Source organism: Vanellus vanellus (genome assembly GCF_965231255.1).
Source record: "Vanellus vanellus genome assembly, chromosome: 2".
NCBI classification, from domain to species: Eukaryota; Metazoa; Chordata; class Aves; order Charadriiformes; family Charadriidae; genus Vanellus; species Vanellus vanellus.
This window is the reverse complement of record NC_138906.1, coordinates 18,331,121-18,347,761: the sequence shown is the minus strand read 5'-3', so window position 1 is coordinate 18,347,761 and position 16,641 is coordinate 18,331,121. Positions and strand designations below refer to the sequence as shown.

The window sequence follows — 16,641 nt, the reverse complement described above, 5'->3', positions numbered from 1 at the left end:
GAGACCTGAGCAGGAGAGGGGAAGCACCTGGAGGTGCTGCCACCACACAGGTTTCCACAGCATCTCCCACTGCAACGCAGAAACGATTGGTGAATGCTGCTACAATACCAAGGAAACGCAGGCAGCGGTGGGAGACTGAAATTTCACTTTCAATAATCTAAAGTATGCTTACAGAGAGCTACGGCAGGCAGATCCAAGCTTGATCTGCCGGCGTTTCAAATCACCCAAGCGTGTCCTCCCTTCAGGCCAAATGCCATTCAGACTAGAGCCACACAGCGCTACCTACAGCCTCCCCTGGACAGACTGTAAATTTATATATCTTTATGCTTCATATTTTTAAGATACCTATTCTATTGCAACTTAGTAAAACCAACCAAACAAAATCCCCACAGCTTTAAGAAACACAAGCAAAGCAATATAAGTTTCAGTACATCTAGTTCTGGTAGTTTATCATCATTCTAACTTTGACAAATTATACTCAAGCTGTTTTTTCAACAGCCAGCTCAGCCGACCTTATAAACTTGCATATGTACACCCTGTAAGTGTAAGTGTTTATTAACAGTTATCTTCCCCAACTGATTGCAAACATTTGATCGCATGCTCGCGGTTATGACAGAAAAGAGCTGAAGATAAACATTGCTGTACTTAATGTTTTCCGAATGACAGATAGCAAGATGCATTTCAAAGAGCTAATTTCCGGTCTGCTTAAAAATCAAATGCTGCATTCAACTGGATTTAGGTTCTAAGGTATGGAAATACTGTTCTGCTTGCTGTTATCTTTAACCAGGTATAGCAGGATTACAGAATGTAAACTATAAGTCTTTACTCAGCTCTGGAAATTAAAAACAAGAGATGTGGCTGGCCTGCATCCATGGGACACAATTATATTTTAAATCTAGAATGCAAATGCAGTATCTCACACACAGATAAACAAAACCATTTGATTTCCCAGAGCTACATGCTCTGTTCTACTTTCAGAGTTCTTTTTTAATCAGACAAGGTAAACCACAACCATTATTAATTCATTTAATTATGGTAAGAGATGCCACATTTTAGAGGAAAAAAAGTACACTCAGCGTAAATGGATATTGCATCCAATTTTTAAAAGACCAGAAATGCCCAATTTAAATTTTTCCAAAAGAAAATGCACCTGAAAAACCTTGGAATGACTTTAAATGACCTTGAAAATCTCAGGTCTGATAAATATAACAACCTCAGAGAAATTATTTTCCTCTTTAAAACATTTCTCTATGGATGAAAACCATGAATACCACAAACTTGTCAAAGCTTTACTTACCAGATCCAAACACTCAAATATATTCAACATCACAATTTTGTATAACAAAATGACAATACAGAAACATTCATCTAATCAGACATTTGCTGGGAACGTCTCCCAGCCTTTTTTGGCATGTTAACCAAACCCGTGAAGTTATAATCATCTTCCTAGACCTGTCCCTTTACACCACCAACCTTGTGGAAGCAGTGATGGAGTGCAGTAAACTAATCCCAACCATCCTTCCATACCATGAACATTAGAGCAGAGCTGGAGGAAAGTGGAAGCTCTCCTGCTGGCTCCAGCTAATGCTGCAGTTATAAACCAGGTCAGGAGAAGAAAATTTCCCCCGCAGACTAACATGGAGCCAGTTTAAGTCAATCCCAAATTAAGCCATATACAAGATTTTAGATAAAGCTTATGCAACATCATTGGAAAAGACATTATCAGTTATCCTCAGTAATTTCAGATGTGTGGAAAAGAGTTGTTCTAGACATCATTTTGCCCCAGGAATCTAGAAGGAAAGAAACAAAGAAACCCTCTCCAGCCATCAACCTAATAGTGAAGGGCTAGAAAATCTTATGCGATGTATGGCATAAGCTCAGATACAGCTGAACAGAGTTGGGGGCATCTCTGGGGAGGAACTGGTAATACTGAGTCCCACATTGTCTGGTCAACGTGATGGAGGAGGGAGCGCTGATATTTACCATCTCTCCCAGGCAAGTTTGTCATGAGAAAGTACATGGAGAAGATAATAGATAGGCAAAAGTATCAGATATACTGTCAGTTCTTTTCCCAAACTCACACAAACACCTGCACGCTATGCAGGGCAGGGAAACGTGTGTGCTTTGTGCAGAATTAGGCAGTCTGGCCATGCAAAGGGCTCGGTACCCTGCAGCTGGCAATCTCCTCCTGCAGCCAAGAAAGACGTTTGCTGAGTTACTGCAGTTGTTCAATCGTATTAACCACGCTGAGGGTAAAGCACTTCTTTTCCTGAAATCCCACTTTAATCACTTCCAAGGAACAGACAGCGAAATTGAGTGAGTGAGTGAGTGAGTGAGTGAGTGAGTGAGTGAGTGAGAAACTGAGCGAGGGAGGGGAGCAAGACAGTGGTGGTGGAGGGGAGAGAGAAAGACAAAGCGAAAAAGGGACAGGGAGAGATGCAGTTGTGGCAAACGAGCTGTCTTCTGACTCAATCCACTAAAGCTTCAGAAGTATGAAATACACGTGGACAGTTGCTACGGAAGTATCTACAGTGAAGCTTAGAACCTCTGCAATTTGATGCACCAATGTTTCCTCTTGTAATACACATAATGCATTGCTTACCCCTTTGGTGGAAAGCAGCTTGTCACTTTGCAAACTATGGAATAACCAACTGTGCAAAAATCTTTAAAAAGGAGGTGTGATTGATCTTTAAAATTCTGTAGTGCTTTGAAGATATCGTAGTGTCTCAGGTTTTTGAGATCAGAGTTTCACAGGGAATATAAAGAAGCAACCGTCTTAAGAAGGGCTCCTTTCCACTCCACAGTTTTTCTCCTAAACTTATCAACTGCTGCATTTAATTAGCATTGCAATATGCAACTACAGCACTAAGTTTTTTGTTCTCTTCTGAGTGGAAAAGTAATAGTGTGCATTAATAATGATACAAAGGGGAGGTTCTAACTAGATATAAGGAAACAGTTTTTACTAGGAGGATAATTAGTAATTGGAGCAGACTGCACAGAGAAAGTTGTGGAGTATCTGCTCCCAGGCATTTTCAAGACCTGATGGGAGAAAGTCCTGAGCCACCTGCTCTGAATTCAGCGTTGACCTTGCTTTGAGCAGCACGTTGGTCTAGACAAACTCCTTCCAACTGGAGCGATTCAATGGTTCTACAGTCTACTGTCAGATAAAAGGTATCAAGTTCCAGAAAACCACCCTAGAGAACCCCAGGAGTTTTCAAAATTAGCTATTTTTAAAAAATAATATCCATCAGGAGCTTTGTTCCAAGTACCAGGTTGTGTTACTTATGCACAGTGCCATTAAATCAATGGTATGACTGAAAACCTTTTAGTAAACCCACATTTTTAACAAATTTATGAAGCACATGGAATAAAAGTTAGCAAAAGACAAAACCCAAGTATCCACTTTTTGGAATATCCACTGTAAATAAACAATGGCTTTCCACTGAATTCCTTTTATAAATATCAGTAACAGCACAGTAATTTACAGGCAACATTAAACGTGTTTCTTCATAACAGGTATTTCCGATTAACGTTGAATGCCTTCTTAAAAGCACACACATTCATTAAAGCAGACGAACCCCCACGCAGACACCCATTCAGAAAGCACTTTGCAGGTGCAACATGTCCTCACCTTGAGGTTGGGTTTTGAGAGGAGTTTCAAGAGTTCTCTGATCTCACTGCTCAGTGGCTTGCTCTGCAGCTCCTCAGCCAGCTGGGTGGGAAATGGAATCGACACAAAGACCATTAGCAAAGCATTGTTTCACCCAGCGCATCGGTGACAACCCAGAATCTATCTTTTTCAAGGTTATTACTTTCCAGCGTGTTCAAACAGAAGCCAGCATGAAGAAAAACACCATCAATCACCGCGCTTCTTTTTCTGGCCCTCGGTGGACCAGATTTAAGCCAGGCCTTTTGGCTCAGTTTAAGACAAGTAATCATTTCTGGCAAGGGTGCAGCCAGATCACATTCTGATTTATAGCGATGGGGGCAAATCCCAGCACTTCATTTAAGTGAATGGTCCTTTGCGTGCAGACAAAGGACTGCTTGTAAAAATGACTGGATCAAACTTTGACACTGTCTATAAAAAACAGTTTCGAATGAGGTGGTGAAATCCACACTGCTTCCAAAAACCCACAGTAGCTGTGCTGTTTAGGACTGGGATAAGAAAGCAAAGTGCCCCTACAGTGCAAGCAATCTGAACCTTTTATTATGTTTACACATACACTGGAAGGAGCTTGTTAAACATGAAGCGGGTTAATCATAATATAGTTTATAACAGGTCATCAGCAATTCAAACCCCTAAAATGCACAAACTATGTCCTAAAAACAAGATCAGTAATTTATGTTTGGTTATACTACAAAATTGTGGTTTGGTGAACAATAGAGCAGCAGTCTAACGTTTAATCCCATGGCTGTTTGGCTCATGTCTTGAGTTTTTCTTATCACGACATTCTCAACTAATTTGGACTCAAGAGGCATATTTTACTGCAGGACTTCAGACTCAAACTGTTTTTCCAGAAGAAGGAAAAGCTAAAACATATTTCACAACACTGAACTTTAGTTTAAAATTCTGAAGCTACATGGCTCATAATCCAAAACGTGATTTCAGATAATCACTTATTTTCTTTGCATTAAATCAGTACCATAAAAACGTCTCAAAGAAAGACTGGTTATTTGCAGCAAGTAATTTTATTCGTCTAGCCTAATTTTAAATTTGTACTTTCATATTGTATAAATTGTCAAGATAAATGGATAGAAGTATATTTTGCATAATTATATATAATAGACAATTCTAGAAGCAATTATAGACATCAGACATGGTTTGAATATTTTTTTTAACCTTCAAATTAATACAGGGGTAATAGGACTGAAACAAAAATCCATCACCTACAGTCCCACAGCCTTTTAACTATAATTCGTAGATAAAAATGTCCATCAAATAAATCAATGCTAATCTTAACAATATTTGTGTCTTAATACTGAAAGATAGAAAACAATCTCTGCAGGAAAGGCCAGAATGAAATATTTTAGGCACATAAAGCCAAGCATTGAGGTAATCTGACTGCAATCTAGTCTGCATGTTCTATGGAGAAGCTTTACAAAGCTGAAAATAATCCATGATAGGAATGACAGTAGGTATGACACAGGTTCCCCCTAGTTCATTCTTTAGCTTGTACTACTCATCACTAGAGCATAACATCAATTCATTCATGTCTCATTGATGAAAACTAGTAATCACTCAGTAAGAATGACTGCTTCAGCATTTCTCTCTCAGACGAATTGTGTGCAAGCATCTATTAACTTCAGCAGAATTGGCATTTGCTTTGGTGGTGCAAATAAGGTTTAGCATAGTGAGAAACAGAAAGAATATTTTGTTAGTGCTTTAACAGATGTTTCAGTCCCATAATTTAGAAAATATTTGTTCACAGATGAAACAATTAAAAATTTGTTTTCACTCATATAATTTACAAGGTTTTTCCAAATATTTCCATAAAGGTCTTAAAGGCACATGTTACACCTCGTGATAGAAGAGGAAAACAAAGATTGATAGAGAAGGAGGAAGAAAAAGCCACGTTTCCAGATTAGCAAACAGATATCACCAGAGCTAATTCTTGTGCTTCTAGCAGTTTTGGACTGGATTTTTATTTGTTGTTGTTGTTGTTGAAGCACTGAGATTTGTGACAGTTACCAGCAGCAGTATAAACTATATGGAACATTTTTGGGCATACTGAAACTGTGCCGATCACCTCCTATGCCAAATACTGCAGGAAAAGCTGGCTGAGAACCTCTTCTATAATTCTCTGTTGAGGGAACCATAACATTTCACCAAGGTCTGTATGAAGAGCTGCCACTATAGAGAAGGGAAAACAAAGTATGGGAGAAGGGCAGATGTGGAGTGAGGCTGACGAGATGAGGAGCACCGGGGTCTGGGGGTGTAAAGTGTCCGGAGAAAGTTCTGAAACTTCTTTTGCCAGAACAGTCTTTCTAATAAACCAGTGGCCTTATTTGCCATTTATGCCTATGCTGCCAGCAATGATTAGAACATTTGCATGAAATCAAGAGTCCTACGTCAGACACTGCTGCTCCAAAATAAAAGGCAAACAGAACCTCTGATGGGAAATTCACCCTAAAAGTCACTGGAGATGAGGAGGGAGAAAGTATGGCAGCTAGGAATATGAAAATGTTTAGAAAAGCAGGCTCACCACAGTTGTTACCTCTGAAATCACTTTATAAAATAACACAAGAATAAAACACACTCCTTGAACAGTTTTTAGTTAGCAGCACCTCAAATTTGCGTTTTAAATCAAAAAGGAAATATGCACTTGTTAATAAGAATATCTCCGTCTTTGTTTAACTATAAAACAGTTACTATCACTAGGAAAACAAAACATTAATTTAACGCCTATTGAAATACAAGTGTGTTTTATGTCACTAACATGCTCTTAAATCCCTGGAGCTGACAACTAGTTAGACAAATGTGCCAAAAATTGAATAGCACTTTAATCCTGGAACTTCATGGGTTTTGGAGTTACAACACCCACTGCATGTAAATTAACTTCCTCAAAGTTTGCTGATAACTACTGAAACAGAAAATGCTGCAGTGTGCTAGCCTGACTTCAGCTGCCAAAGGACATCCTCATTCTATGGGATAGTGCCCATAAAACCAGCTGTTCAGCTACACACAGGCAGAAATAAAGAACCAGCAAGAGGACCTTTAAAAAGAAGCTATGCTTAAAATGTAGGCAGATGTCTAGAGACACCCATGTCCCAACATACGTACATTTTAAAAATACTACCATATATACATAAGAATACATTCATAGGGTTAAAAAACCTGACCTCTCTCAACTGAGGAGTGACAGAGTACTTTAATTTGGGGATTTCCAAAAGTATACATTTTAAATGGGGCTGAACAAAGAATAAGATTGCTCAGCATTTCTGAAAATATCAAGAACTAAGTTTTGCATCCAAAAATAAGAAATGATTCTTATTAAGAATTTTAGCCCAGAGATCCGTAACACAAATTTTAACAAGGATTATTAATATGTCACCAAGAACTTAATGAAAAGAATTTCAACCAGCTTTCTAATTTTAAAAATTACTATCAACATTATTCAAAGCTACTTGAAGGTTAAAAAAATATTACTAATATATGCCTGATGTCAAAGCTAATGCATTATTATACTGGGTATGTTACATGATATATCTCTAGTCCTACTGAAACATGATGAATTACATTATATCCTTTTTCAATAGAATTCAAAAATGTTTAATTTAGTTTTTCATTAAAATGTTACCATTCTCAATTTACAACATCCAACCACTTGTAAAATTTAAAAATCAAAAGCTAATAATGATATAAAAAGATAGTTAAGATTTTAAAACATCTGTAAAGTACGTGACGTTTCAAACATCATATTTGAAACTGATCCTAATACATACTGCCTTTTCCAAAAAACAACCTGAGATCATCAATTGCAACAAAGATTTCTGGATTTCACCTAAACCGCAGTTTATTACACATTTCTCTATCCTGGCCTGCCTCAGGTTCAGTCATAGTTTATACAGGTGTGTGCACAATTCATCTGAATCCTAGAATTAACCAAATAGCAAGAAATGGCAGGTTGGATTTTTTTCTTTAAAATAAAAATTATAGTAACAGGAAATTAACTACTCCATCAATGCCGACCACTTTTACAATTTATTTTTTGGTTATGAAGGTAATTTGGAGAGCTCCAATATCAATAAATCACTAGTGTACTTTTTCTTAAATAGTTTTTGATTTTTTTTAACAAGCCTCCTTCCTAGGCATTTCATATACTTCGTTTCTGTAGTACTATCTGTCATTTTTCATGTTCTGTCAGCAATGCTGCTATCTCATTTGTCTTTATTTTTCCAAAGCATTCCTCTTGTCTGTGACTTTCTCAAAACACTAATAGTTGACAGCTTTTCCCCTCTCAGTAGAGTTCCAACCTGTAATTTCTATTACGTAGTTACTAAAGCAGAACAAGAGGCTATCTAGATGCAATGTTTTTATAACAGGCAAGTGAATAAAAATCAAAGTAATATCAGCAACGAGCCCGGTGATGACAGCACCTTTGGAAACATTTGCAGCTTCTTATGATTTCAGCTCAGAGGATTACATTCATATGTTTGCACTATGAGGAGTTCTGCTTGCAGACAGTTTTTTCGGGAGACTTGGTACCAGTGATCTCAGCAGGGGACACTTACATCATCTGCCAAGGCTGCTGCACCATGGAGTATGGGCACCGGGTTCTGTTTTTCATAATAATGCAGCTTTTCATGAATCTGGAAGACAATAGCACAAAACAGTAAGTATATTTAGCAGCACGAGAAATGGTACAAAATGACCCTGTTGAGCTATCTGATCTGTTGAGTGTCTGTAACTAAAGAAACATCCTTATAGTAACCTACAGGCAGCAATCATGTAAATGCAATTCATCATCATCCTCTGTTGAAGTGCTAAGAATATGAAATCAGATGGAAAAAATGCTCAGTATGTAGACCAACCCACAGAAAAACTAAACATTTGTGATTTTTCTCTCCTGGCTTTCTGTGTCCATATTTCTAACATATTGCTTTAAGTATCAATTACATTTTATATTGCTGCTGAAAACACAAAGCATAAAGTGTTTATCCCCAAGATGGATATAAAAAACCCTGTAAATTATGATTTATGAAGTGAAATAATAGCCTGCCACCCACATCTTGACAGACAGCTTCGTGGAGCGGCTGCCGTCATTAAAATAATTCAGAAACAAGGGCAAAGTAGCGCTAGTATGAATTCTAACACATCTGAAAGAAAAAGGCAGTCCTTCAGCAAGTTAAAGTCATTTAGGAGCATTTAAAGTTTTTAATGGGGAGTTATCAACATTAAAAATGCAGTGTGCTTTGGTTCTTTCAAAAGGGGAAAGGATACACCATCATTTAAATACCCAGCCTCTTCCCTCCTCCACAAGTCATGCATTTCACAATTTAGATTTTTCCCGTGTGAAAGCTTAAAAGAGCCAAAATATTTTAAAGCTTCTAACAAGTTTCTTAAAAGTTATTTCAGAATAAAATAACCAAATAAAATAATATATTAAACATTCAATTTTATTTACATTATTTTCCTGAAGATACACAGATGTACAAATATTAATTAAAATATTATAAAAGAAGACAACAGTAGTCTGAACTGACGCAAACACACCCCGTTCTTAGATTTCTACTTTAGTCTCGCTGCTCTGAAGGAGCCATAGACTCCAGATGGTTGGGGGAGTTGCAGAAGAAGCTAAATCTGGGACTTCTGTGCTTGGCAAGGAGGGAAACACGAGGTCTGGCAGAGGCCCCAGGGCTCAGGACTTGGCTGGGGAGCCCCTCACATCCTTTGGGTAGGGGAACCCCAAGGATACCCTACCCTTCCCCAGCACGCTGCTGGGAGAGGAAAGGGACAGACGCCAGGCTGCAAGGACAGCTGTAAAGAGCAACCAAACCAGTGGTCTTTGCACACTGAAAATGTTTGGAGTTGACAGGAGCTGTTATGCACCAGCTGTTTCCTCCGGCCTCCCCTCTTCTTCCACTGGTTCCAGTGCTTCATAACACTGGTTCCAGTGCTTCATAACACTTCCTAAGTCCACGTCTCTGTTTACTCATTTAGACTATAGATTCTTTGAAGTAAAGGCCATTCGATGCTCTGTTAATGTAACATGGCATAGCAAGATCTAATTCTTGGTCGATTCCTTCATCATTTCTGTAATCTTAATAAGACTATTTCTGTACGTGGCTTGTTAAAGGCTATCGAAGTTCTGAAATGTCAAGGTGAAGTGTGAGAACAACACAGTTGCTCAATTGCTAAGTTCTAAAATCGTTTGTTCTGAACAGCAAGTATTTGTACCTCATCTGGAAAGTAAATGCAAAGCACTATTACCTCCAGAACATGAGTCTGAATTTTACATAGCTTATATAGACATTGTTTACTCAGCAAAGTAAGACTAATCCATACTGGATGTCACCAAAAGTGTAACTGACTGGAAAACCTCATATTTCTAGCTCACAAAGCACAGAAACTAAACAAAACAAGGAGCTGCAGCTCCCGGAGTTCAGCAGAAACTTGTGATTTACTTAGACTGTGAACTTGAATAACTAAAAGGCATAATAAATCAAAAACTCTCAAACCCATCATTTTTTTGATTGCTTCAGCCAACGTCTTGATTTTATCCAGGCTGAGCTTCCATCAACTCTGAGGTTAAAAGCAGTTGCCTATGCTACCTTCTAGTGTCTCAAAGAAAATAGAAGTGCCACTGCTGATGAAGCTGTTTTTACCCTGGACAACCCGCAGGTGTCTTTACCAGTGAAATGAGGAAAAATAAAAAAAGAAAATAAAAAAAAAAGGAAGAAAAAAATCCCCCAACACAAAAAAGAATGTAGAGACATTCTCATGCAAGTCGTCTTTTAAAATGTTATAAAATTGTAAATTTATGCAACAAAAAAACAGGGGGTTAAGAGGAGGTACTGTGTAACTTTAACAAGTTATTTGCTCTGCCTATAAGCAGCAAATGGCTGAAAACAAATTTTTATTTTCCGAACGGTGGATATCAGAATTCAGCTGAGCTTTTAAGGAAAGCCATTAGGATTTTATTTGATTATGGAAGAGTTGTGGAGATTAGCTGACAAATCAAACCTGAAGCAAACAACAGGAGCTAATCAAGTAAGCAGGAAAACTTAACTATTATTGCTAGACAGTTCTAGATATTAGGTTTACTGCATCAGGTTGGAAGTTTTATTAATTTACTGTACTGGCACAATGCGTGACTCCAGGGATAAACATTACATGTTCTATGGTAACAGACACTGCAACATCAGCACACTTCCATTCGAGAAGCAATACAGGTGTTTGTTGATTGGAGGTGTGTTTGTTTTGTTTTTTTCAAAAAACATCTGATTTAATAGGTAGTATTTTGCCTTGTTAGCTAAATGAATCTGGGTTTTTTAATCAGATCTTTATACAGCAATATCTGTCATCCATCTCTTTGTAATTTAAAGGAGTTACCTAGGAAAATTAAAGAAGCACTGGTCTGTGCACAAAGCTGCAATCAATGCAAAACACAAGGATTACCTTTCATATCAGCATAAAATTATCATACATTTCATAACAATGTTACTTCCTACGGCTCTCCTATAACTGTATAACTGCTGCCTACCTCTCACTTTTGCATCACTAATATATTCATAATGTATGCTGCACTTACATATAATAGTTTCCTGAATGCAGTAAAATAGGAGATTTGGTGCAATTCAACTGACAAAGCAAAAATTTCAGTGAGGCAAAAAACTCATTTTCAGGCAATTTCTTCTTTCCATGTGTCTAAAAATGTGTTCCAAGGTGTTTTGGTCTGTAACTTTCCCTCAGATCACAGTAAGGCCGACTGGCCTCTAGTACCCCAAATTGTACTTTTGGCCTTTTTTTAAGATAGGTACAGCACTTGCCTTTTCCTGGTCACTGGGGACTAGGTTATCTCTGTTGCCTTTCAAGGATGACGGAGCACACTTGCAAACTTACCTGGTGGCCTCTGAATTTGTCAGAGTTCAGAGTGATGAATGACCGTGCTTATGATTGCCACCTTTAGAAAAACTACTGTGCACACAGCCAAACATTTTGGCAACTTCTCCACATACTGTCTTTAAGCTGATTATTTTCCCATATCTGAAATTTGTAAATCATGCTAATATATGCGCAACTAGCATTATATTTCCAAAATTCAATTCTTACACAAGTAGAATTTGAAATTTAAATAGCTTGATTAAGTGACCACATTGATGAAAATGAAGACAGTGTATGCCAGGCAAATACAGAAACGAAAAGGAAAACGAGGCAAGGTGGTGCAAGTACTTTGCCCCTTTGCAAATCTCACTCAATGAAATTAAACTGCAACAGAAATTAAAAGCATCCTGAAACACTTCGAGAAAAGTATGAGAATGGATTATGAGAATGGATAGCAGAAGAGAGAGCATTTATCTATTCAAGAGAAAACCTTTCATATTTACAATGATTTGTTTGAACTTCATTCTAAAGAATTCTATTTAATACAAAAAGGCAAATTTATCTTGTATTCTGTGGCTATACCGATGTCCAGTAACTAATACTATTGCCTTCTCTCTAATAGAAACCTATGGAGGTTATGTTCCTATGGAACATATGGAGAGTATAGGACTGTATCATGCTTAAAAAATAGAAAATACAGTACATCTTTTTTAAGTTCTTCTGACATTTAAGTGTAAAGTTTGAACCCTGAAAATCTCTTCACAGATGAGACCGAGCAAGAGTTATGTATTGTAAATAAAATATATAAATCTGTTCTGCTGAACAGATCACTAAATTGCTGGGGTTTGGGATTTTGATTTTATTTTTTTTATGACTACCTATCCTTTTCACTGTAGGGCGCTTTGGGTAGACTTATGAGGTTCTGTGAAAACTGACAATCTACTGTGAAGATATGCCCCAAGAGGGAAAAATAATCATTTGCAAATTTATACAATTTTTGGCACATTTGTAGGTAAGGGAAATTGGTTTTGGATTTCCCCGGGGAGATTGAATTAAGCTTTCTATAACAAAGTATAGCAGAAATACATTTTCTGCAGTGTGCCCAGACTGGACTATTTTAAACCCCACAGGATGCTTTCTGAGTCAGAAAAACAAAAATCTTAAGCAAAGAATCCTACAAAATAAGCTTAATTTCTCCTTTTAGATGTCTTAATTTCCAGGTACCGTTCTGATATCATATGGCTGAAAACAACATAGGGGAGGGGGATAAGCAAGTACACATAATAATATCCTCAGTTTACAATACCCCAGGTCCTTCTGGGAAGGAATCCCCTTAATAGAAGAATAATTTTATTAGTATCTAGTGAGCTCTGGTGCAGCTGTGTAAGGCTCTACAGAACAATAATGCTACACACCTACAAACTACATACCCAGCTTCAGAAAGGGTAGCTTGTATCCGTATTACAGGCCAAGACTGGCAATCTTTTAGAAAGTTCTCCATTGTATAAAGTTTCTGAAAAATTTAAAATGGAGGTCCAAAATGAACTATTTTCATCGTAAGATGATGCCATCCAAGAAATGCAATATGCAGACATGTTATCTCCTTTTTCTGATCTTGAAGAAATAATCTTTAACTGTTTGATGCACCTACGGCTTCATGCACAGAACAGAATGTTTTGAAAGGAGACACTGAAAGTGTCAGCAAATTGAAAGTACAGCTCCCTGTAACTGCTTTGAAAAAATGGTTTCCCATCAATGCCAATGGGCTATACTAAAGATGAAGAAAACTGCTAGAATTAATGGATTTTCAATTGTTCGGTACATTAAAGCAAAATAAATTTCCAAAAGAGAGACAGAAGCCTACTCAGGAGAAATGATTCTGAGACGTAAACAGAACATTAAGACTTTTGTCTTTCAGTTTTTACAACCGTCTCCATTCCTATCCCTGCTTTTCTATATCATGTCATCGGCTTTGTCTTTCTGTCCTCACTTCCCCTCCTCTTTTCCATCTCAAAAATATTTTTTCAGTTTCGCTTACTTCTGCTTTCTTTTTTCTACTTTCTAAGTACAGATTATTGACAATCAATACATTGAAGTCACCTGGAACTACCTTGCTGCCCACATGCTTATATTCATATGAATATTCTACTCTGTGGGTACGTACTCAATGACTACACATCTCTCAATTGTTTGAGCAAGCACTAAACATAAATTTTATGTAGAGAACAAGTTAAAAGAATGTTTATCTTCTTACCTCCAGAGTATTTTACTTGTTACATGGATTGATGAATCTAAATTTTAGGAGGAATTAGCAAAGAAAGCAAACCTGACAATCAGACTGTGAGGACGTATTATGCTGTAGTGGTCCAGGGCAAGATACAGAGCCTACAGATAGGCCTTGTTGGAAAGCATAGGCAAAAAGCATTCGTGGTGGAGAGAACAAGAGGTAGGAAAATGCAGAAAGGACACAAATCAAAACAAAGCTTTTACTAATAATCAAGGGCAGGGCAGGAATAAGGTGCCAAAAAGTTAACAGGAGACAAACTTAGTCTTTCTGACAGAATAATTGACATAGGTGAAGAATAAGTGTATGTAGGAATATATATGCAAACACTTATAACCCAAAATACACTGTATCAACATCAGTGAGGCATACTAGCACATAAAACACAAGAAACATCACACACATTTGTGAAAATATTCTGCCAACCACACAGGGGTGTCACCAACTACTCAGACACATCAACACCTCTGGATAAGAGCTTTTTTTATGGCAGTGACACCATCCTGACAGTATGCACTGCAGAGGATCTTGTGAGAAGATTGTACTGACCATCATTCTAAGGCAGAGAGTAACTCTGAACAGCGCGCATCACCTTTTGAGAAACATCAGTGTCTTATACCCTCTTATTGGTTATGGAAACATTCCCGTACTTGGGTATGATTTTGCTGGATGAGGTATCTCTCAATATGGAGATAAGGTACCTGCAAAAATTGGCTAATTACACCCATGCATGAAAACATGCAACACCATCTTTCTTTGATGCAAAAGAACAATTGGCACTGAGGACCTAATCACCCCACTACATACTTTTTACTCTGGATTAGCCTAGTCTAGGCTCATCTGCTGAATACCCATTAGCCCCCAATCTCCTTGTTTAGTCTCAGCAGAAAGGAATCCGTCTCATGTACTGGACTGCTGATGCTTGCAGAAGCCGCAGAAGCTGAGAAGATGGGAAATTGCTTTAAAACATGCAGTCCTGATCTGAACTGGAAAGCAAATAAAAACACACATACGAAGCGCCAAGACATGTCTAGAAGACAGGCATCGAGTATATTGTTGTAGAAAGTCCATAATAGTAGGCAGAACATTTTCCCTAACTGCTCTCTTCATTATATTCTTCATAATATATCAACAAGAATGTCTGAAATTAAAACACTGACAAAAGCTACACAGCTTCTGCATTTATTGGCTTAGTCACTTGCATGGATGCATAATTAAAGACCCTCTTATATGGAGAAGCTGTTAACTGTCCATGAAAGTTTCAGGTTCATGTACGGTTTGCAAAAAAATCTTTAGTTACACTAGTGGCACCACAAACCAGGGAGATGCTACTACAAAGAGGATCATGTTTACATAAAGAAGCCACAACAGATGAAGAGAATGGAAGAAAAAAGCAAAAGAGAAACTGGTGAGGCAGCAAGTGCTCATTTTGGCTTCATCTGCAATTTGTGTCCTGCATCTGTAATATCTGGAGCAAGAGAAATCATTCCAAGGCCACTCATGACTGCAAAGGACACATTTATGAACATCTCAGCATTTACACAGCGAGATTTCAAGATGAGTATTAGAGTTTTCATCTGATCACTAATGGTACTACCTTAACTCTGGGATTTAGACAGCGAGGTCACCGAAATGATTGACTACAATCAAACAAATGAAAAAAACCTTAACAACATTCACTAACTATAATTGCATAACATCAGCTACACTGAAAGAGTATGCATATTTTGCTTGATGCAGAATTTTTAATGAAAAGTTTGTCTAATTCCCTCCTGTTATCAGTGCAGCTTTCACACACTAATGAACTTAATGTATGAACAACTTTGCGGTAATATGTCATGATGAACACATGAGGTGTAGGAAAACTGAGCAGCAAATCAGATGCCAACTCATTTCAAATACCCAATGTAACATCTTGAAAACTGACTTTCTTAGAACACATACAGCCTTTAAATCACATTCTAGTCAGGCCAATTGACTTGAATTGCAGTTATAAGCATGGAATATTGCTAAGAATTTAGCATTATGTATTTTACAAAAGACAAACAAAATAAAAATGCATAAATCATAGCTAACTACTCAAAGTTTGCAAAGAGAATTTCATTCCCCATAGTAACATTAAATTGCCTGAAATATAAATTAAGTGATTGCACAGTGCAGAAAGGCTTTTGAGAGAATGTTACAAGTATCAAAGCAAGCCTCTGAAGACATAAAAACAGATATTCTGGCCCAATTTTCCACAGCAAAAAGTTTCATCACAACAGATGAGCAATTCTCTTTCAAGCCCTTGTTCCAAAGCACAGAAGCATTAAGTTCGTAAGAATTCAAAGGAGGCTGATGGCATGGAAGTATTTCTGCCTACACAGTAAAGACTCAGTAGTCAGAAATCACTCAGAACAAGAACGTTAGACAACCTTAACAAAAGAACCAAAAACTCGCACTATAATAAAAGAATCATAAGCTATGGCATGAAATCAGTTTAAAAAAAAAAAAAAAAAATCAGAAAGCCTGCAGACTGTCTGGTATAAACTGTTGCAGTGGGCTTGGCTGGGAGGGAGTTCATTTTCTTCACGGCAGCCCGTATGGTGCTGTGCTGTAGATCTGAGACCAAACCAGTGTTGATAACACAGCAGTGCTTTAGCTCTTCCTGAGCAGTGCTTGTGCAGCGTCAAGGCCTTCTCTGTCCTCACTCTGCCCCCCACAGTGAGAAGGCTGGGGGTGGCCAAAGGGCTGGGAGTGGACACAGTGGGGACAGCTGACCCCCACTGACCAAGGAGATATTCCACACCATGTAAAGTCATGTTTTTCCAAA

General features: G+C 37.8%; 1 protein-coding gene across 1 annotated transcript in view; it reads right to left on the bottom strand.

The window, feature by feature from the left end:
• Positions 1 to 16,641, bottom strand: part of MPP7 (MAGUK p55 scaffold protein 7) — a 154,816-nt gene that overhangs the window by 59,518 nt on the left and 78,657 nt on the right. The window contains exons 6-7 of the mRNA XM_082498985.1: positions 8,233 to 8,310; positions 3,632 to 3,712 (exon numbers count right to left, since the gene is read on the bottom strand). Of these exons, the coding sequence (XP_082355111.1) occupies positions 3,632 to 3,712; positions 8,233 to 8,310 (159 nt within the window). The remainder of the gene's footprint in view (positions 1 to 3,631; positions 3,713 to 8,232; positions 8,311 to 16,641) is intronic.